At 34.3% G+C, this 23563-nt stretch overlaps 1 protein-coding gene across 1 annotated transcript in view; it reads right to left on the bottom strand.

The window, feature by feature from the left end:
* Positions 1-23563, bottom strand: part of EPHA5 (EPH receptor A5) — a 273566-nt gene that overhangs the window by 44215 nt on the left and 205788 nt on the right. Inside the window, exons 9-10 of the mRNA XM_082729161.1 lie at positions 10642-10707; positions 661-728 (exon numbers count right to left, since the gene is read on the bottom strand). Of these exons, the coding sequence (XP_082585287.1) occupies positions 661-728; positions 10642-10707 (134 nt within the window). The remainder of the gene's footprint in view (positions 1-660; positions 729-10641; positions 10708-23563) is intronic.

The raw sequence follows: 23563 nt of genomic DNA, 5'->3' as shown, positions 1-23563 counted from the left end.
AGGAGCCAGAGAGGGCCTCAGTCCCAAGACTTTGGGATCATGACCTGAGCTAAAGGTAGTGGTTTAATGACTGAGCCACCCAGATTCCCCCCAAAATGCACATTTTAAAATACCATTAATTTGAACTCACTTAGTCTAGTTTTTAAAGTATGGTATCAAAACTTGATTTTCTGTGTTTTTAAAAAGGATAGTCTTTTTCAAATCATTGAATGAAGATTGTTGTTATAGGATCTGCACAGGAAATTCCTGCTAAAGTGCTAGAAAAAGAAGAAAGATACTGAGAAATTTTATTTGCTTCTTCCAATGGTGTTATTTAATGATAACTTTCTACCAACTCTGCTGAAAGAAATTAGAATTGGTCTGGAAATTTGGTTTGAAATATAATAGCTTTTTACAATGATTGAGAAGGGTTTTTTTTTTTTTTTAAATTATAATGAAGGTTTGTTTTAAAAAAATTGAATAAATCATCCAGCTGTTGTCTAGAGTCAGGCAGCAATGCCCCCAAGCCCATATGCTTTACAGGAACATAATGGAAAATTACATTTTTTAAAACACAATATTTTGGTCAGTTATTACAAATCTCTTTGTCTGAAAGTACATAAAAATAAAAATAAAACCTCCTCTATTTTGTTTTCACTTGATTCTTTATAATTTGCTTACTGTGCCCATTATGAAAATGCATCTTTTCCTCTTCCGGATCTTGTTTTGCTTTGCTGTAACCACACCGCCTGGAACAGAGGAAGCTACAATTAGCCACATCTCCAAGTGTTGAATAACATGAAGCCCAGAAGCTCCAAATGCAATTGAAATGATTGCAGGCCTAACTGATTTTCACACTAGTAGCATGAAAAACACCAGTCCTTCTTTTGGATGAACGATATTTCCGCCATCCGTATCTCTCAGTCTTGCCCAGATTTCACTGAGAAGTCAGAATCCATCCAAGTCCTTTTTTTTTTTTTAATTCTCTCTATCATACACCACACTCCAGATATTTTCTGTTTCCTTTCTTTCTTTCTCGCTTTTTTTTTTTTTTGTCACCTCAGAAGCCTTTTTACAGAATGCACCGCCCAAAATGTGTCTCTGATTCAATAGTGTCCTCCTTTCAATATCTTACTCTATCTTTTTAATTTTTTTTCCTTCTTGGTTGGGGGTCTTTCTCCACTCAGTCCACTTAGATCACTACCAATTAACCAAACCTGCAACCCTTCTCAGTTCAGCTCCACTCCCCAAATCTTATTCTCTCCTATTTTACTTAACTACTTACTAATTTCAGCGTCCTTGCAACCTGTTCTTGTTACTGAAAAAAATCTGCTCTTTGAGGTTCACAAATGACATAGTCACCTCATGAATTTATCTTAGTTTTTAATTATTCATGATGGTCTGAAATCTCTGACACTCCTTTCCTGACACTTCTTGCTCCTCCCCTCATTTATGTGAACTTCTCTGGTTCTCTACTGTCAATCCATTCATTTCCATCAATTTAATTAATACTTCCCTTCTGGTTTAATTCTTTTGAGAGCTATACTCTTATTCCATCACAGATTTATTTTATAGGGATATTCCATTGGCATACAGACTCAACAGATGTGAAAAACCAATCAGTATACTTCTCTTTACTTTCAGTCTTGATCAGTTGCCTTCTTTTTCTGTTAACAACACTGGCAAGGCCTTGGCCCCTTTAGGAACAAAGCCTTATCCTTGTGTACCTCACAGCAAATTAGTTGTCAAATCCCAAGCATTGTATAACATAAAAGTCTTACAATTCATCTCTTCTTTTTCATTAGCTCTACTGGTTCTTCAATTAAGGCTTTGTTATTTTTCATTTGGATTGCTGTAAGTGCCTCCGAACTGATACTCTTGCATTCTGCAACTATTTTCCCAAACTCTACTAGACCTGGCTTAGCCCAATTACCATAAATAAGGCTACTTTTCTACTTTGTTGTCTCCTAAGTCATTAATCAATCAATAAGATAAAGATTTCTAAACATAGCCCTAATGCCTATTTCCTACGCTACCTCTGTTATCTTCAAGTTCATAAGACTATAGATTCTCAGGTTCTCAAGATCTTTCTCCATGCTTCCACACATTTGCATATACTTGTTCCCACACCTAAGATATTCTTCCTAACAATTTTCAGTCATCAAAGTCTAGTTCAATTTTTGCCTTTTTCGTGGTCTTCTTTCTTCCTGATACCCCAACTTAATGCAATCTTTCCCCATGGGAACCTAACAGTTTTCTCTGTATTCCTGTCTCATTGCAATTCCCATTTCAATGCAACATAATCATTTTGTATGTCTTCTGGTTCTTTTACTATTTGCCAGTTTTGTAAATGACAGTAGATAGCGTTTATCTATAAATTTCTGTAGTGACCTAGTGCCTATCTCAGAGCTGGCACCAAAAATATTTGTCACATTGATGAATGAATAAATGAATGAGTGAATGATATGTTGATTGCATCTACACAATGACAAGTATTTGGAAAGTTGATGAATACTAAGTTGATGTGGTACATGATAAAACATTAAAACAACTGACTCAAATGAAAATATTTAAATTATTTTAGAGAAAGTCTAGGAAAGTGAATTTACTTTTCATAAGGTCTCATAAAAAATTGAATTTATTAAAAACAAAATTCCCATTCATTTCTGAATAAAGAAAATACAACCAAAACGACAGATTGACAAATAATTTCAGTATAAAGTTGGTTGAAAACTACTATCTGTTGTAAATGAAGTGTCTAATCCACACGTACAAAAGAGAACTTTCCCTTGTTTACATATTCTATGATATTTCTTTAATATATGCATATTTTGATGTAGAAATGAAACCTATTTTATATTTTATATTCTATATCATTTCCTAGTGTATAACTACATATATATTATACAAAGTAGATAACACAACCCATCTCTGTGTCATTTTTGAATAAAAAATACAATATATTTGTTTAATCATGTTAACAAACTGACAGTTTATTAATAAAATACAGCTAAGTGAAATTTGAGGAAATCTGAAATATCCTTAATAGGTATGCTGTTCTTGGGTGAACAAAAATACACAATGGGGATTTGGTGGCTTCTCAAATTTTATTCATAACACTTAAATAGCTGCATTTGTCTCCAAGAGTCCTTAAGACATCTTGAACTAAATCACTGCAGTGAAATGGAGAGGAAAAAAAATACATAAAATCATACTAAAACTACATTTGGTCTGACATTTAAGTTATTTTAACGCACTGTTGATAATTTTTCTAGATACTACATTATTCTTTCAATCTTTAATACATGTGTCTCTAGAGAGAAGTTATTGATACTTTTTAAAATCAATGTTCTAACTACAATTGTGTGAAATCACCCTGAGGTTTAGGTTATTTAAATAATACCGACAAAAAAACCTTTGTTAGAAGAATTCTAAAGAGACCTGAAAAGTATACAAGTTCTTGCAGTTTACTTTAGAAAACAAACATCCATTCTACCTTCAACTCCTCTGCCTTCAAAAGGAAAAAAATAATAATAATAAGCTTTCAAATTTGTATCTTCAAATAGTCTTTATCATTAAATAAGCCTCATGGATTTTTAAATTGCATGCAAATTCCTCATATGAAAATGGAAATAAAACTTTGGATCTCATCTAAAAAGTGGTCTGGGAATACCTTGGTGAGGACTGGTTAACATTTTAATACCTAAGGTGAGAGTCAGGAGGGCAATAGAAAGGAGTTATTTTTGACTATGGGCATCTCTAGAGCTCAATAACATATACGGCTGCATGTCACATTAACATATAAAATTAAGTTCTGGAAACCCCCAAAGCATCATTAAAACAAGCCTCAACAAGATACAGCAAGTAAAAGTGCAGCTGACAGAGAATGGCAGAGTTTCAGCCTCACTAACAGAGCGCCGCAGGATGGCGGCTCCTTCAGTATCATCTTCTGTACCTGCTCCAGATGCATAATTTTAACCCATCACACAAACAGTCAGTAAATATGCCATTCTATACATAAATTATGCCTCCTACCTTCTGGAACCGATTTTTTTTTTTTCTGAATGGAAAAGAAACAGTTTCTTCATTTTGCTCCATATCACAATTTTAATGAGCTTTGATATCACTGTACTAAAAATATCTGGAGTGTTTTCAATTATGGAAATCATCTTCTTGTCATTTTTACTTATGTTTTCCTAGAAAACAATGCTGTCTTACTGTTTATTAGAGGTGGCCATGAGAATGTAGGTGTGATTCATATTCATTAATTAATATTTGTTAAGAAGTCCTAGAGAGACAGTGTATAAATATAACAATGACTTTAATAGGTTATTTAGAAACCAGCCTATTTTCTCCCATGCTTGTTCTAAAAATTTAGGGTAACACATCCTTGAGGATACTAATTCTGATCTTCAAAAATTTAGTCCCAATCATAAATGATCCAAACTTGGATATTTGAAATTTCCATAATACATGAAAGTATTTCCATAATACATTTATGTATGGATGGAGTGCCAATAAGTAATTTAATTCTTGGATGTCAATTAAGAATTTGATAATAAATTAGAGTATAATGTCAAGGCCACCAGAGGACCACGCAATGCATAGAATTAGTACTTTACTAAATGGCACCCTTATGACTAATGAGGAAAGATGAGTGAAAGCAATAGCCAAATGAGATTGTAAATTCTTGTCAACTACAGCTTCCAGAGAATCAGTTTTCCATTTCTTTAGCCTACAGAAAAAACAAAAAATAAAACAAAACAAAACAAAAACAAGCACAAACAAACAAACAAACAAAAAACGCTTTTCTTCCTGCTGAATTCTGTATCAGGTGGGGAGGGATAAAGAAATAGTTCTGCATTTTGATTTTTTCTGAAAGAGTGAGCATATGCACTCCCTAGGTCAGAAACGGAAACTTCTATGTTGCCTCCCTGTTTTCCAGATTAAGAAATGCCTTACCTATATTTTAGAGCCAAAAAATAAAATTCAAAAGGCAACAAATAGCAGGATGTTTTACTTATGGAAAACAAAATCTTCTTGTAATTTATTTATTTATTTATTTATTTATTTTTAAAGATTTTATTTATTTATTTGACAGAGAGAGATCACAGTAGGCAGAGAGGCAGGCAGAGAGAGAGAGGAGGAAGCAGGCTCCCCGCTAAGCGGAGAGCCCGATGCGGGACTCGATCCCAGGACCCTGAGATCATGACCTGAGCCGAAGGCAGAGGCTTAACCCACTGAGCCACCCAGGCGCCCCCCCTTTTTTTTTTTTTTTAAGATTTTATCTTCTTTTAATTTAAACCTCTTTAAGAAGCACACTTCTCCAGATGTGCACACTCTCCTATTCTTACATGATAATAATCTCAACCACTGCATAATTTAAGAATTTTATTGCTAACATCTTAAAAAGAATAAGTTACAGCTTCTGAGGAAGGAGTTGGACTTTTTCACTTCAGGATTCTCTCCAACTAAACAAAACTAGTTTTAATAAAAGCTCAGCTAATTCAGCCTCATAAAGTAAAGAAGCATATGAATACCAGCTTCTTAATATATTTAATGAATACTAGGAATAAATTAAGTTTTGTTTTACAGGATGATATTCTTCAATATGAATGCAATTGAAAATGTAGTGAAATGAGATTTTGAATATTAATCTGTATTGTCTGCAGGTCCTTGACTATCATTCATACATTCTTCATTCTAGGGTACTGTGATTTTTGAGGTCTTCAAAAAAGATAGATTTAAGTTATACAAAAAAATGATCTATTACTGTTTACTCAAAATTCTCAAGCACACTTCTCAAGAGAAATGTATTCATGCTAAAAATCACACTTTCCTTGGGATATGGAAATGGAGTGATTATAACACACAAAATGTAGGCTTAGCTTGCAAAGTTCCCGTCTCACATTCTGTCAGAATACTAACCACTCTATGATTGAAGGCAACATGAGATACAACCTTATTTCTTATTTTATGTCTTACATTCCATTTTTTAATTTCCATATTCTAAAAGACAAAGAAAAAAAGAATACCTTTGAAATAACGGCCTCCAAAATAGTATAGTACATATGAATTGGTAAATTTTTGACTAATGAACTCTTCAGATAATTTTAGAATTAGCAATAGGAAGACTTGAACACTTTCTAATACTCAAAGATGAATTGTAAACTCTTCAACATGGAGTTAAATTTTAATTGACTTAGAATATTGATATAAAAACACATTTCATAAAGTATGACATGTGAAGACTGTCTCCCTGTTTTCAATAAATTTTGTTCTAATGTAAGATTCCGTAATATCCTATTAATTTTTAAACTATTTCATGAATATGACTATTGGATTTCTCAGTTAGAGTAGGTCCATAAATATCTTATACGATATCTCCTACTTGAGGTTCCACAAGTATTATGAAAAGAATTTGGGAGCAGTTCATTGTTATGTTTTATACAGCAAGTCTTCAATTGGAATTTAATATATTCTCTATATATTGCAATGGCATGTCTTCATCTGCCTGCTATGAGCACTCAAATGGGGGTCTAGAATTATAAGGGATAATTTTATATTCTCTGTCTCTCTTCTAATTCTATAAAATGCCATAGTACTTCCACATACATCCCTGACAGAAATGTTGTGAAGATGAATGAAATAATCTTTGTTGTATGTATGTGGAAATAAAAATTTGCTCACTTTAAATTTTAAGAAATATTCACTTCATATGAAATATTCACTTCATATAGAGAAAGAAAAATAGTTCATTGAAACATTAAGATAACGGTTTGTTTGTTTTCATTTTTGCTTTTTTAAGTAGGTACCATGCCCAGAATGGAGCTCAGTGGGGGTCTTGAACTCGGGATCCTGAAATCAAGACCTAAATGGAGATCGGAGTTGAGATCGAGAGTCAGATGCTTAGGGGCGCCTGGGTGGCTCAGTGGGTTAAGCTGCTGCCTTCGGCTCAGGTCATGATCTCAGGGTCCTGGGAATGAGCCCCGCATCGGGCTCTCTGCTCAGCAGGGAGCCTGCTTCGCTCTCTCTCTCTGCCTGCCTCTCTGTCTTCTGTGATCTCTCTCTGTCAAATAAATAAATAAAATCTTAAAAAAAAAAAAAGAGTCAGATGCTTAATTGACTGAGCCACCCATGTACCCCAACGTCATATTTCAATATAATTTGTGATCTTTGTGGTCAGAGAAATTTGTTTTTGTTTTTGTTTTGGTCTAATCTCTGCAATAGTTTTTCCCTCATATCTCTGATTAATAATATTTTTAAAAATCTCTAAAAAGTGAGATTGATTTCCTGAAAGTTACAGGGCAGGTAAATGAACCTTTAATACCTCTGTTTTCAGAATATAAAACTTTATTTCCCTTGCCACTAGAACAATTCAGAAAAAGCAGTAAGTGATAAGAAGACATTGGGAAAACATGAAAATTAATGAATAAAGAAAATACTCTGACATATGTTTGAATTTAAGAAACACAAGAAAAAGCTATTTGGGGACCATTGGGATCTTTCAGATAGACTTATAATAAATATTATGTTATAAACATTTTTTGGTTTTGGAAAACATAAGCACAAATGAATATTAAGGGATAAATGATAATGTTATTTTAGAAATTACAAACATTAATGTCTTATTTACATTAAAAAACAAATCCATTCAACACAGGGTATTTGTAAAAATAGATTTCCTTTGAGAAGTAAAATAGTAATTAGAATCTCAAGATAGTTTTGATACCATAAAGTCAAAGATCACCAATAAAAAATACCTCTGCTAAAAATGTATGCTATCTTGGGTACCTAAAATCTAGGCCTCAAGGTTTCAATCATAAATATTATAGAAATAATTTCTATTATTGGGTAGATTGAAGTCAAAGAATAAAGAATATTTGAAATATTAACATTATATATAACTATAGATTTCATACAAAGTGGGCAACTAGAATGATGGAAAATAATTTAAGATCAAAGGTGGCAGCATCTAATTACTAATTTTATCTTATATATGATACACCATCCATTTGAGAGGGAATGGAGTATGGTTTTTTGGTGATGGATATCACACAACAAAACTCACAACTCTGGAGAATTGAAGCTTTAATGTAGTTGAACTGGAAGATGAAAGATCTCAATCAGTGGTTTAAAATTGTGCTTTTAAGACCCCGAGATTTCCACAAGGTATGTCCAGGTACTTTTAAAAGTCAGTAAACTTACAGTGGGCAATTTTAATTGCATTATAATGTAATGAATTTAAGGTCAAAACCAACTATACATGAGAAATGAAAAGCAGTGAGATTTCAAAATCTCAAAATGTCTAACAATCTTTGGTCTATTATGTCTGTTCACACACACTGGTAATAGAATGTTCCATTGGAAAATATTTATGTGGTAATTGACTCATCCTGATATGATTATACATGAAATTGGGTGACAAGATTTCGGGTCAAAATTTTTCAGTATTTCATTATTTTCAGTACAGAGTACTAGGAAAATTCTTCTTCTCAGGCCTTAATTTCCACGATAAAATGCTGTTTTCTCCTCAATGATTTAATCTAAACAGATAATATTTTTAACAGAAACCTCGTAGTGACTTGACATTCCATTACAAAATGGCATTTTAGAAAACATAACAATAAGAACAACTTAAACTTCCATTCTTTCCCAGTAATAATTTTAGATAATTCTCTTATCTAATTTATGTAAAATCAATTTAAAAATTTTTTCTTCCACTTTATTTTGGCTTGTTTCCTAAGAATGCATTAAAAAATTCTGGATCTTCCATAATTTTTTCCATGAAAACTGTTACCATTTTATTAGGTATCTAAGCACAGTTGTGGCTAAATCATTCATTCATTCATTCATACATTCAGTGTGTGCATGTGTGCACATGTGCACACACACACAAATACACACACACACACAAATGCACTCAAAATTACTAATGTTATCTGAGTAAAAATATTAGAAAAACATTTCTGTTGTCAGGTTTTCTGATGTGTTCTTTGTGAAAGAAGCATTCTGCCTTTCTATTTTTCCTTTTATTTATTTTATAAACTCCCTGAAGCCCTCTGTATAGTGGAGAAAGATTTTATTTTTAAAATTCAAGCATTTAAAATCTGATTAACATTTGTTCTTGCCAATACTTTCTAAATCGTGTCTTCATAAATTTTTACTTTCACAATAAGTTTATATTTGCGATTTACCTCAAGGTAGGCCCAAATGTCAATCTTTTTTTCCAAGATGTAAATTCCATTTATTCTACATAGTGATGATATAGCTCTTACAACAACTATATTTGAGACTCAAGTAGTATGAACAGTTCAGCAACCTTTATTTTCGTTTTTAGCTTTCCATAAAGTGGTTTAAAAAAATCACAATATAAAGCTATTTGTGTTATACTTTAGCCATTGCCAGATTTCAGGGTTTTTTGGTTGATCACCATGCTCAGAAAAAGAGTTTTTAGAGTAAGTTAAGTCAAGTGAAACAAATCTATGCTTTCATAATAAGTTTGAAACTTTTTACAAGTACAAAAATTTCAAAAGACTGAGAAAAAGATCTCTTGAGTTTTATCAATCTGCTTGTTACTTTCTCTCGTTCTCAGAAGATCACTGTATCCATCCCACCATTTCTCACTTGTACACACATGTGCACATGTATTCACAACTTTTTTTTTAATTAACAAAAATTAATTTACATCTAGAGAATGCAAGTTACAATTTAAAGTGCTCCAAGGAAACCTTATACTTCTCTAAAATGCATTTCGGATTATCTTTTCCTTGCAAATTTTGACTACAGATAACAGCTCAATATGATAGTACAGGGATTTAGATTCTTTAATCTGGGCAGAAATTATCTGGATTATTTCACTTTTTCCAAGATAGTACACTATTATGTAGGAGTCTCTCTAAATCTGTGGATAGAGGTCTCTGGTCTTTCCTACCAACCTATAGCTTATAGCTATAACCCAGATATATAATCAGGATTTGCATTTGTAAGTAATTAAGATTATCTCATTTGGACACTGATTCCCAAAATGTGCATTTTTTTTTTTTACTTCACCGATATCAAATTAGAAATATCACCTGTAACATCTAATATCTGAAATAATCCAAGCTTAAAATATTAAATAAACCATTTAAAGTTACATGTGGTTCTATTCTCCAATGCCATATGTATCCACAATGTTAACAAACAAAAAAAAAAATAGATGATCTCAGTTAAGTTATGGTCATTCCATGGTTCTGGGAGAGAGAAATGGCGATTTCACCTTGAAGCAGCATTTCAGCAAGAAGTAGCGTTCCACCTCCATATATGATATGATTTTAATCTTAATGGAACAACAAACACAGCAACATGTTAAATGTAAAACAGGTGCTACAATCTTACAACTTCTGGTTTACATCAGGACCACAGCAAACGCTTTGGAAGAGAAGTATGAATGTTGGACATAAGGATGATGTGCTATACGTGTATTTTCTTTGAAATTATCCTTTACCCAATGACTTGTTAAGATTCCCCTTTGGAAATCAGTTCACTCTTCTTTTAGGCACAACTGGTGCACTAACTGTTAAAATGTACACAAATGGAGAAAAATAAAAAAGGAATGCTGACGATAATACATATATGTGGGACATTACATAGGAGTGAAAACGGGAGGGGGACACTAACCATATTAGGCTTGGATGGGCAACAGCGCACAGGGAAGAAGCCCTTCCACAGCCACACTCGCAGCAACTGAAAAGCAAACAAGAGAGCCCAAGATAAGGAAGAGATCCCACTCCCTCAATATAGCATTAAGACTCTATGAATTTAGACAGGTGTCTGTTTTGCTTTTCAAAAGCAAAATCCCTAAAGGCATTACAATTAAATATCTTCCACAATGCTTTTCCAATTAAATAGCATTTTATGGATTTACGAAATACAGAGCTATATTAAATAATTATTTTTATTTTACTTAAAATGCTTATTCGTAGGAAATATAATGAGCCAATGCTTTTGATTATGCAATTAACACAAACATACAAATAAAGATTTAAGCCCATTTAAATATATCTTTCCTCAGAAATTCCTGCAAGATTTATATTCAGAAGACATGCTAAATTGTCCTTTAAATACATGTTTGCATAGAGCCTACAAATTAGGAGGGAGAATCATGTCCTACTAGTTCAACCCACTGATTTTGTATGCCAGTGGCATTATTTATCACAACCTATTGAAAATGTTACGCTTCCATGACTTCTCCAATCACCTATGGAAAACTACCAATTTAAATTTACATATTCAGACTTAAAAAAACGCATCTCCAAATATATATTTGTAGAGCTATTGCTATAATAAAAAAGCAAACTATATATAATACATGCACTTTTCTGGATATTGCAACATTTAAGATTCTTTCAAATTTTCCGCAAAGCCATAAAAAAATCCAGAAAATACCAAGTATATCGCTTACTAAAATGTACTTTATCATTAGAAACCACATAAACTGATCACAGACTATAACATAAGTATATTTAGTGCTTCGATGCATTCACTTGCTAGTATATTTTATGAATATCATTTCTAGTGATTTCAAGAGAACAGAGAAATGAGCTCAGCAATGACACATAAACTGGCAGGCCTAGGGTTTTGTCTAAAATCTGTCTATTTTGAATTGTAATTATTTGAAAGGTATCTACTCTATTTTGTGACAAATAAGGAGAGGAAAGTGAAATACAGACATATAACAAATTTGGAAATGTTAAAAAAGGTAGATACGTTTTTCCAAATCAAATTCCAAAGGGTCTTTTGGAAAGGAAAAGTAGGGATTGTTCTATCTACCTATCTATATAATTTTTTGGTAAACTGATGTTGTTTTAATTTTTAGGACTACTAATTCGGAATTTGGCTGTCACTGAAGTGGAATCCTAGTAAATAAAAATGGCTACTGTGACAGTTATCTCCTGTTTGACTATTTATTATAATATATTTTTAAACGCCGCCTGTCTGCCTCAGTCGGTTGAGCGTCTGCCTTTGGCTCAGGTCATGATCCCAGGATCCTGGACTTGAGTCCCCTATTGGGCTCCTTGCTCAGTGAGACGCCTGCTTCTCCCTCTGCCTGCCACACTCCCTGAGTGTAAATTCTTTAAATTTAAATTCTTTAAATTCTTTAAATTTAAAGTTAATTCTTTAAAAAATACGCCTTAAAATTATTTCACTATAGAAATAATGAAATTCAAAGTTAAGGTATATCAAAATATTAAAATACTTAAAGAGTAGCTCAAACATCTGCGAGATACTTTGGCAGTTCTTAATATATTTCTTTACAATTAAATTAATTTCATTAAGTCTTAAACACGTATTGTCGTCTTTATATAAATCAACTCTCCTGTTCCTGTTTGTATCAGCCCTCAGATAAGGGGTTGCCCAACTACAGCGCATGGACCAAATCTAGCCTACCACTTATTTTCTATAAGATGCTTTTGGGACACAGCCATACTCGTTACTTGTGTGTGGCTTGTCCCGTACTATTATGACACAGTTGAGTAGTTATGACAGAGAATATAGGGCCCTCAAATATTTAATACCTTCCCTTAGAGAATATTTGCCTTCCTCTTTTCTTAGGCTATTAGTTTCCTAAGATAAGAATGATTCTTGGATCTTTTCTTTTACTTCACAGTTTAAACAAAATGAATGGCATCTGTAAGTAGTCAGTGTTTTACTGTAATTGGTATTACCTCTGACACAATTAGCTCGATTTACTGATCATTATTAATGTGGAAAGTTTGTGTTAATTTCAAAAAGCAGAGTTCCAATTCAATAAATAATTAATAAATAGTAGTTGTTGACAAATATATCTGATTATTTTTCAATGATTTAAAAAAAAAAGATGATGTAATTTCCCAATAAAGTACAAACATACTTTTAGATGTAAACTATACAGTTTGTAAACTCATGTAGAGCTGTGTTTATGAAGGTGGTAACTTCCCTGTGGTTTGGCATTACCTAACAGGATTTAATATTCAGCCAGTGTCCTGAGACAAAACACACTAATGATCCTAAAAAGAATAATTTTCCTAATTTGAATAATCCTAAAAATAATAATTTTCCTAATTTAAAAATTATAATAAGGTTCATCTCTCACAATTTAATACACACACATACATACGCACATACACACAAATATATGTGCTATTCACTGTAACACCCAATCCACAAATTTAGTCTTGAGGAATTTATATCATCTTACTTGTCAATAGAGCTTTAATTTAAAATTTTAACAAACCTTAATCAAGAATACAAAATCATGTAAAATCAAACCCTTGCATTTTTTTTTTGAGTCATTGATTTAGAATTTGCACTGATAGCATCTGACTTATTTTAAGATGGCACAAATAAATTACCCTGGGTCAATTAGTTAACCTCTTTGTGTTTCAGTTGACAGCTATACAATAGGAATAATAGCAGATCCCATCTCGACAGTTTTGTGAAAATGAGGTGAGAGAATATATATATTCGCTTAGATCAGGGTCTGGCATATCATACATTTTGGGAGAAAAGTGGTAACTTAGTCTTAGTAATATCATAATCAAAGTGATGGACTTGATTATTATCTCAGAGTAATTGTTTTTTTCACGATCCATATAATATGATCATACTAAGTATTTCCATTTATAGTATAAATATACATTATGACCAACTCATATAAATACAGAAGGGTCCATGTGATTTTTTTGAAAAATCAATCCCATGAAATTTTTTTCCTAAGGATTTAGTAGTGATCACCATATTCTCTGCCTCATTAAGAAAATTAAAAGTGGACTTCCTTTACTAGGACTATCAAATGTGTAAGAATAACCCCCAAATAAACCTTTTAAAATAAACTCTGAAGATGCTGTCACAGTAACACCTCAGCACCAGATGGTATACAGGCTCTTCCCTTAATCAATAAATACTTGAAGTACAGGTTGAAAACGCTTACAAGCCTCAGAGATAATTTAGAAATAGAAACCAAGATGTGCTAGAAATAGCAGCCAATCTAATTTCTGTGAGCTATGGTTCCACACAGGCCACATCTGCATTCTCATCAGTCTGTAGCACCTGGAAGTCTGTAAGTAACTGCGTGCCGCTACAGCAAGATCATTATTAGCCAAGTTTAAAATAGTTTAGCTCTCCAGGCTTATACTAAAAACAAGAAACAAAACAACAAACAAAAAAAGCTGTGAGTCTTTGTTTCAACAAGATATTTTGATTTGTCCTTCAGAAGATTAAAATATAACAGAAGCTTTCCAGACCCAAAGAAGATTCAAATACAATTACTTTAGCCAGGACTTAACACAGAGTTGATCAATATATGTATGAAGTGTGTCAATGTGAGGAAGATAACCTCCCTCCTACCAAAGCAAGGTGGTTTTAACTCTAGGGAAGAAATTCTCCACGATACTAGATCAGAGAATCAAGACTACAGGCTATGGATAAATGATTTAAATTGTTAAACAAGAGATCATAGAAGCAGATAAGAAAAGCTCTAAGATCCTAATCGACAAAGAAGAGAAACACAGGAATGGTAATGTCACAAAATAAGTCCTTTAATTAGGGAACAGATATTTTCAGTTTATTGGTAAAAAAAAAATTAAAAAGGGGAAGAAAACAAAAGGCTTTATCCCTTTTAAGTAAAACAACAATAAGAACAACTAATGGCAGTACTAGAGAAAACAGAGTGGCACTTAGGCCACTGAAAAGTGGCACCGAGCCTTTAGGACACAATCCTCTGAAACCTATCAACGAGCACTAAAAAAGTCCTTATCTTTTGACATCACTACGAAGCAAAAGAATAGAGATCATGAGGTTTGTAGCCAAACCAGGAGCAGTCCTGGATACGTCCGTCCGTTACATTTGCTTCGCTTGGGTAAACCAGTCATGGATGTGAATAAGATAATAACAGAAACTATCCCACACGGTGCGGTTTCGAAGAACGAGTTTCATAATACATGTGAAGCTCTTTGCACTGTCCCAGACTCACAGTGAGCATTTTAGAAGTTTTCAAAATGACATGATTTTAATAATCTGGTCTTAGGGCAAAGAGTGAGGTGCAGAAAATATGCATGAAGTTGGTCATATTAAAGAAACTAAATAATGAATATTTTGAAGAAAACAATATACATTTGTGGAGTCTATGATGTGATGAAGATCAGTACCCTATATATATATATATATTAATTAGTGTGCAGAGAAATAAGATGATGACAAAGTGTTTTTTTAAGGGCTATTGTTGAAATGTTCCATTAATTAGCATTATGGGGCAATTTTAATTCTCTCTGCTTCTGATGTTTTGTGGTTATTTCCCTTTATAATTTTAAGAAAGTGAAATCATTAAAAAATGTTCAATTACAAGGTTTATCACAATATACTGTCATTTACACACTATCATTTTTATTTTTTTTAAATTTTTTTATTGTGTTATGTTAGTCACCATACAGTACATCATTAGTTTTTGATGTAGTGTTCCATGATTCATTGTTTGTATATACCACCAGTGCTCCATCCAACCCATGCCCTCCTTAATACCCATAACCAGGGTCACCCATCCCCCCCAAAAAAAACCCTCCATTTGTTTCTTAGACTCCATATTCACTCATGGTTCATCTACCCCTCTTCATTTTTCCCCTTCTATCAGTTTTTAAATGATGAAAATAATTTAAATGTTTAACAGATATTTATAACAAAGAAACTGAGGAAATTGTTCACTCATAATTAACATCAACAATGTTAATAATTTCATAGATTTATAATGTGGTATCTTTTACATCTGTCATAATTCCCTGACCTCTTCTAAGATTTAGTGCTGATTTCCTGATGAAGCCAGGTTAAAACTCTCCAGAAATCTTTTGCAAATACTAAACAAAGGATAAAAAGCATAATGATGATGGACATGGCTCCCAAACTCTACTCTTCGGTCCCCATGCTTCTGGCACAACACATAAAATTATTCTACCCTAAAGAGAAGGTAATATAAAATGGTTATGAAGAACTTTTTTTTTTAAAGATTCTATTTATTAATTTGACAGAAAGAAATCACAAGTAGATGGAGAGACAGGCAGAGAGAGAGAGATAGGGAAGCAGGCTCCCTGTTGAGCAGAGAGCCTGATGTGGGACTCGATCCCAGGACCCTGAGATCATGACCTGAGCCGAAGGCAGCGGCTTAACCCACTGAGCCACCCAGGCGCCCCTATAAAGAACTTTTTAATTATTTTTTTAATTGTGCCTTTGAGTTTTTCTGAGAGGAATACTACATCTAACATACATGTTGGTATTTATATGTGCAATTCATTTCCTATTTCCAAGTCATAGTCTAGACAAATTGGAATAGGATATCATTATATGCAGTAATTTTTCAAGCTTCTTTTCAACTTCTCTGTTTCATTCTTACTATAAAGAGCTTCTTATCCCTCACCAACAATCATAGGTGTCTCCCTATTGGCTAAGATGCTTTACCAACAATGGTCATATCTAAGCACAAGTCTCTCGTAGATGGATTTTGAAACATCAGTGGGTCTCAGTCTTATGTCAAGTTCCAAACCTGTCACTCTCATATCTTGCTGCGAAATAATGAGAAATAAATATATGGTATCTACTTCCCAGTTCCTGACATAGAACTCCTAAATTGCTTGTATGTACGGGTGCTGGAAGAACCTTTGCTCCAACCCTTATTCTTTGACCCCAGTTCCTGGCACCAAGCTCCTAAAACTCTTGTAATTTCTTTTGTGATAACAGCACTAGGAACATCTCTTGTTCTAATACTTGATCTTTCACCCTGGTTCTTGACCCAAAGCTTCTAAATCTCTTGGAATTTCCTGGGTGATGGGAATGTCTTTTGTATTAATGAGGTGATTCCTGATCACCAGAAAACACAGGTTATGAGTAGAAGTATGGGATTTTCAGTCACACCCCTCATTCTCTTGAGAGAGGAGGGGGATAGAAATAGAGTCAATGATCATGCCTACACAATGAGTCCTCTGTAAAAATCCCAAGAATCCCAGAGTCCATACAGCTTCCAGTATGGTGGACACATCCATGTTCCAGGAGGGTGATGCACGGGTTAGCTTGCACCTGGGACACTTTCAGACCTTGCCCTACGTATCTCCTCAACCGGCTATTTAGCTGTACCCTTTATTATACAGTGTATTATATGATAAACTGGTAAATGTAAGGGCACATGGGTGGCTCAGGGCGTTAAAGCCTCTGCCTTCAGCTCAGGTCATGATCCCAGGGTCCTGGGATCAAGCCCGGCATCGGGCTCCCTGCTCAGTGGTGAGCCTGCTTCCTCCTTGTTCTCTCTGCCTGGTTCTCTGCCTACTTGTGATCTCTGTCTGTCAAATAAATAAATAAAATCTTTAAAAAAAAGTGTTTCCCAAAGTTTTGTGACCTGTTGTAGCAAATGATCAAACTCAAGGAGGCAAGTCACGAGAACCCCTGATTACAGGACAGAAGTTGTGTGCAACTTGGGGACCGATTGCTGTCTGAAGTAGAGGATAGTCCTATTGACTGAGTACTTAACCTGTAGGGCCAGCTCCAGTTATTGTCAGAATTGAATTGAACTGTAGGCTACCCAGATGGTGTCATAGAGACTTGCTGGGTGTATAAAAACAAACAAAACAAAAACCACCTATCTGGTATAGGAGCATTGTGAGTATGGTAGCAGTGTGAGAGTAAAGGAGAAACACAAAAGGAGTATGTTTTCCTGACACATTTGATTTCTCCTTGTGTTTCCTGTTTTAAGCCTGAAATGTCCTATTAGTATATTTATCTTAGAGCTAAGAATTCTGGGACTCAAAGAAGAAGCAGTTTTCCCCAGATGGCCCTGAAAGCAAGCTGTGCAGGTAAGATGTAGGTACCAGTTAACTGTCTCATACTGCATTAAAAGCACAATTCTTTCCACAACTTCCAGTTCCTTTCCCTTTCTCCTATTCACCCAGCCACATTCCCCTCCCCTTTGTTGAAAATGTAACATGTTGCCAAGGAGAACTCTGAAAAAGACCTTTATTTCTTCCTCCTCAATAGCATGTTATCAGGTTTAAAAATCTGATAAATTAATTCACAGTGAATTGAATACAACACATAAAATGCCTACATAGGGATCTAGACCTTACCATAGCAAAATACACCAAATTTTGTTTGAAAGTATTAAAGGATAGATGCCATAAAATTAGTTATTGATCTAAACTCTACTATTGCATGTATGTGCATGCTATGCATGTTTACACATACTAACGCATGTATAAAATAGAGATCAAATCATATAAGTGCCTGAGGTAAATAAATACATATTTCAAGGATTTCTAAAATAAAAATAAAATCCCAAACTCTACCAATCTAAGTGTGCTATGTGCAGCCATTCCTTTGCCTTAAGGATGAAGTCACACAAGCAAACAAACAAAAACCCAACTGACTTTAACATTGGAATCAGGAATTCTTATTTCTTACTCTGGAAACAACCATTAGAACCTAGGAATATCACACACCACATGGAAGTAGAAAGATAGCTTGGGATGAGTTATCTTTAGACAATATTTCAATTGATATTTCCCAAGCTATACTTTAATGAAGATTCACTGTTTATCTTTTAGTCATTCTAAGGGGCCAATGATCATTATAAAACCCATTCTTCTTCCATGAATGGCACAGTTAAAGGCATTGATGCAGCTACAAAAATGTTATTGAACATATTAGATTCAGTCTGCTTATTCTGGTATATATTTAATCTAGTTATATATTTAACCAGTATATATTTAATCCCTCAAAATGAATTTCACCAAATATTAATCACCTTTTGTAAACTTTTGGCTACAGTAGGAGACTCGATTATTCTCCTTATTAGCAAATATTTACTAAGGATTTATGTGTTGTGCTCTCAGAATAAGAAGTTCTATAAAAACAACTTTCTATTCACATTAGGCAATGATTCTAAAACTAGCTACAGATTAGAATGACAGGTGTTATTTAAGCACACAAACAAACAAACAAACAAACAAAAACAAAAACAATTCCCAGGGCTCACCCTAGAACCATTAAATCAAAATAGTTTGTGGGATCCAGGTATCATTATTTTTCAAAAGCTGTTAGAAGATTCAGAATTTCCTTTGGATTGGCATCCATGGATCCAATAGGTACTCAGTGAATACTTGTATTGAATGACCTGTCTTACAATAGTCTTAGAGGAATTTGCTTAATGAGTACAAAGGAAAAGGTTTGTAATTAGCATTTCAGAGGTCTGCATGTTAATAAAAACATCAGTAGTGCCTGGAGGTGCTTAAAAACAATTTGTTCTCTGGTAAGTAGTTTAAATAATTCTACAATTTGTTTACAATGCTAATTTATACTACCTTCAATTAAGACTGATTTGTTGAGGAACTGTACATTTCATCCTATTCTCTATTTTTTTAAACCACAAGTTTTTCGTATTTTGCTTGTTTTCTTTCTTTCTTTCTTTCTTTTTGCTTTGTTTCTTTCTAACATTGATCCTTATACAGGTTTCTTTTAATGGCAAACTGAATGTTTAATAACAGACTTTTGAATTCCTGTATTTCAATACTAGCTACTTGGATTAACTAGAAGTGATATTATCTCGACCAAAATAACAAAACTACAAAATTATCTGCATTCAGGATCTCTATTTTGCCCCTGTAGTTACTGGACCACAGACGTACATAAAGTTAGATGAAAGTGAAGCTCAGTTTTGTTACAGATTTGTCAAAAGAGCTTTTAAGAAGTGGATATTTTAACATAACAGATTTTCCTTGAACTGTTACTGAGCTGGAGTAAACTGAACTGCATGTATATTTAATTACATAATTTTATACCATATATTATTTTTATATATACGTATATAACGTTTGTATGTAAGAAAGCTCATGCCAAAAATAGCAGGAAGGACTAGAGATGAGGCCAGGGAGGGTCACAAGTAGAGGCTGTAGGAGGCCTTATAGACATCTAGAGAGTTACAGGACACCAGAGACGCCATGTTCATTCATCCTATATGCCTTCCTTATCACACAGTATCAATGAACTGTAAATTTCTCCTCATTCTCCTGGTCTGGTTTAAATTTACCATTTCTGCAACAGTATTTCTGTACTCACTAAAGTAAAGATAATTATACCTATTCCATTCTTATACCAGTATTTTTTTTTTAAAGATTTTATTTATTTACTTAAGAGAGAGACAGTGAGAGAGAGCATGAGTGAGGAGAAGGTCAGAGGGAGAAGCAGACTCCCAATGGAGCTGAGAGCCCGATGTGGGACTCGATCCCGGGACTCCGGGATCATGACCTGAGCCGAAGGCAGTCGTCCAACCAACTGAGCCACCCAGGCGTCCCACCAGTATTTTTAAAAGATTTTATTTATGTGTTTATTTGACAGATAGAGACCACAAGTAGGCAGAGAGGCAGAAAGAGAGAGGAGGAGGAGGAAGCAGGCTCCCTGTTGAGCAGAGAGCGTGATAGGGGGTTCGATCCCAAGACCGTGGGGTCATGACCCAAGCCAAAGGCAGAGGCTTTAACCCACTGGGCCACCCAGGTGCCCCTGTACCAATTGTTAAACACACAATACTAATTGTGTTACATTGAAATGACATGCTTCAATATTACAATTGTTCATTCTATGACAGTAGAAAGCATGTCAAAGACTCAAATCCCATTAAGAAAGCAAACCCTAGGGATGCCTAGGGAAGCACCTGCTTTTGGCTCAGGTCATGGTCCAGGGTCTTGGGATCCCAAGTCCTACTTATTGCACCCTGCTCACCAGAAGCCTGCTTCTTCCTCTCCCCCAGCCAGCTTCTCACCCTGCTTTTGCTCGCTCTCTCTCTCCCTCTCTCTCTCTACAACAAATAAATAAATACAATCTTAAAAAAAAAAAAAAAAAAAGCAAACCCCACGGGACACCAAGCTCAGAAAACTCTGCTTTAGTGACTCACAGTCAAGAGAGGTTATGGGGTACATCAAGTACTTTCGCAAAAAACAGCTCCAGTACCATATTTGGGATAGGAAAATCACATTGTTTCATCTTTCATACATTGCTTAAATGTTTTTATATTATTCAAATTTGAAGAACTCAATGTCACTACTATGTTATTATACACTTATATGTCTACATTTATATATGTCATATGTATTTATATATACATGAAAATATATATTAATGTAATATATACATAAATATATATAAGCCATAATTTAGATATGGTCAATAGAACACTAATACCTTTTACTCTATTTGGTCTACATACTCTTATCAAGTATCTATACTTGGAAGCCAATGTCCATCTTGTGAGCTCAGATGGAAAAAGGATTAGAGGTCGTATCACCACCAGGCATGGCTCAACTGACCAAAGAACATGTAGGCGGAGGCTCAAGGGATGGGAATGCTTGCTTATTATTCATAGGAAGCTGTAGGACAAGTAGTTAATCATCACTACCCTGAAGATATATATATCTAACGAAATTTCTAACATAAAGAATAAATATATTTCTTTCAGATTTCAAGTCTTTTGAAATGGAAAAGATCCCCAGGTACCAGAGGAAGTGGCACCAGAATATATGCTAGCATGACGTCCCGGGTCTCCTGTAAATGGCGTCCACCTTTTCAGAAGATCCCTGCCCCAAATTTTGCCCCTAAAATCCTCACTTGCAAGCCATCAGGGAGCTCCAGATTTTGAGCACTAGCTCCCTATTCTCCTGGGTGGTACCATACAAATAAATCACCTATCTTTCTTCACTTCAAAAGCTTGGTGTCAGTCAGTTTTTATTGGCTTGCTGTGCATCTGGTGGATAAACTCTCCTTCAGTTCAGTTATAATCTTCTGAAAACTCAACTTCCTCCTCAAATAGCAAATAGGAAATAGGACATTGTAGGCATTATATAAGTAGGACAGACTACAAACTGATATCTGACCTCAAAAACTGGTAAAAAGATAGGTAAAAAGGAAAAGTTTGCTATTAAGAATGACTACAAATGTAATATTTTTAAAACTTTATCTCCATCTCACTTTCCCCTCTTTATTTCCCCCCACTTTTTTAGCATTGCAAAGACGTATTGATTCTTATCTGATAAAACAAAATTCTTCTTAAACAATTTCTATCCTTTAACTTCTAAATTACATGGTTTTTTGCATAAACCAATAAATTCAAAGTGAAACTGATTTGAAATAGTGTTATTTATTTACTTATTTATTTACTTATTTTGAGAGAGAGAGAGAGTGAGCAGAGGGTGGACAGAAGGAGAGGGATAGAGAAACTCAAGCAGACTGCACTGAGTGTGGAACCCAACACGGGTCTTGATCTCATGACCTATGAGATCATGACCTGAGCTAAAACCAAGGGTCAGATGCTTAATCAACTGAGCCGCCCAGGCACCCCTGAAATAGGTATTTCACTTAATAAAAATGATCACTTAGTAAAAGGAATTCCCAGTATATTCATGGCTACACTCCTTACAGTTTTTCCTCTTTTATATATTTTTTAAATGCATGAATGCCAACATATAGAAAAACCTGCACTACTCTTCAGTGAGTGGATAAATGAGAAACTGACTACACAAATGGAAAATGGGTAAATCCAATAAAAAAACTAGACACCACAGCTACAGCCATTGGTCTAGATAGAAAGCCAAAGCCAAAGCATAAGCTTATAGCAAGTGACCTAAGTGGTCAATTTGTCAGGACTTTATCAGTAAATACCAGCTTTCCAAATTTTTTTGTCCACTTTTCCAACTTAGGACCAACTAGAAGAAATCAAACATTCTCCCTAACCAATTCCACAGGATGCTCCACTTCCAGTTAGCCATTCCAGCAACTTCCAGTCAGGGCAAAACTAAAGCCTTCCCTTCTTTTCATTGTAAAGGTTTTACACTCCACTGCCTGCTTTTGGTTTTCTGCCGGATGCAGGTGATGGTGGCTGATTCCTTGCTACACCAATCTCTTAATAAATAGCCTTTGCTTGTTCTCACTTGGGTATTTTTATTGTTGTTTATTTCCAAAAAAGAGATCATCTTTACTTGTGCAATAAAGGAAAATTACGTAGATTCACCTTTGCAATTAACTGGCATCTTAGTTCTGTTCTGGCACAATGATAGTGTTGACATACAAAATACTGAATCATGTGTAGCTTTCTTCTACAGGATGATGCCATCGCTGAGCAAATATCGATTATCTCCATTTGTAGAAGTCTAAAGTTACTACTGAGCTTTTCCCTCTCAGTCAGTTCACTGCTGAAACAGGTCTATCTTTAAAGCTTCTTTGAGAGGAGTGTGTGACTCTTGTGACCTACCTGTCTGGGCTTAGCTATTTTAGATTTTAATTTACTTTGAGAGCAGTAGATAGGAAAAAATAAAGACAGATAAAGTTGTGAAAAAGTGATGTTAATTTTTCCAAGTGAGCAAAAAAGAGGAGAGGAGATTAATCAAAGAATAAGCTAATATATAAGTTCTGATTTAGTTAGTTCCCTCCATTATGGCTGTTGAATATTTTTTCAGAGCCGAATCACATTTACCATCCTTGACCATATAAAGTAGAGAAGTCAGAAGGATTAATGTTTCCATTTAATCATTTCACACTCAAATAA

Source organism: Mustela nivalis (assembly GCF_964662115.1).
Source record: "Mustela nivalis genome assembly, chromosome: 4".
Lineage (NCBI taxonomy): Eukaryota > Metazoa > Chordata > Mammalia > Carnivora > Mustelidae > Mustela > Mustela nivalis.
This window is presented reverse-complemented; position numbering and strand designations above follow the sequence as displayed.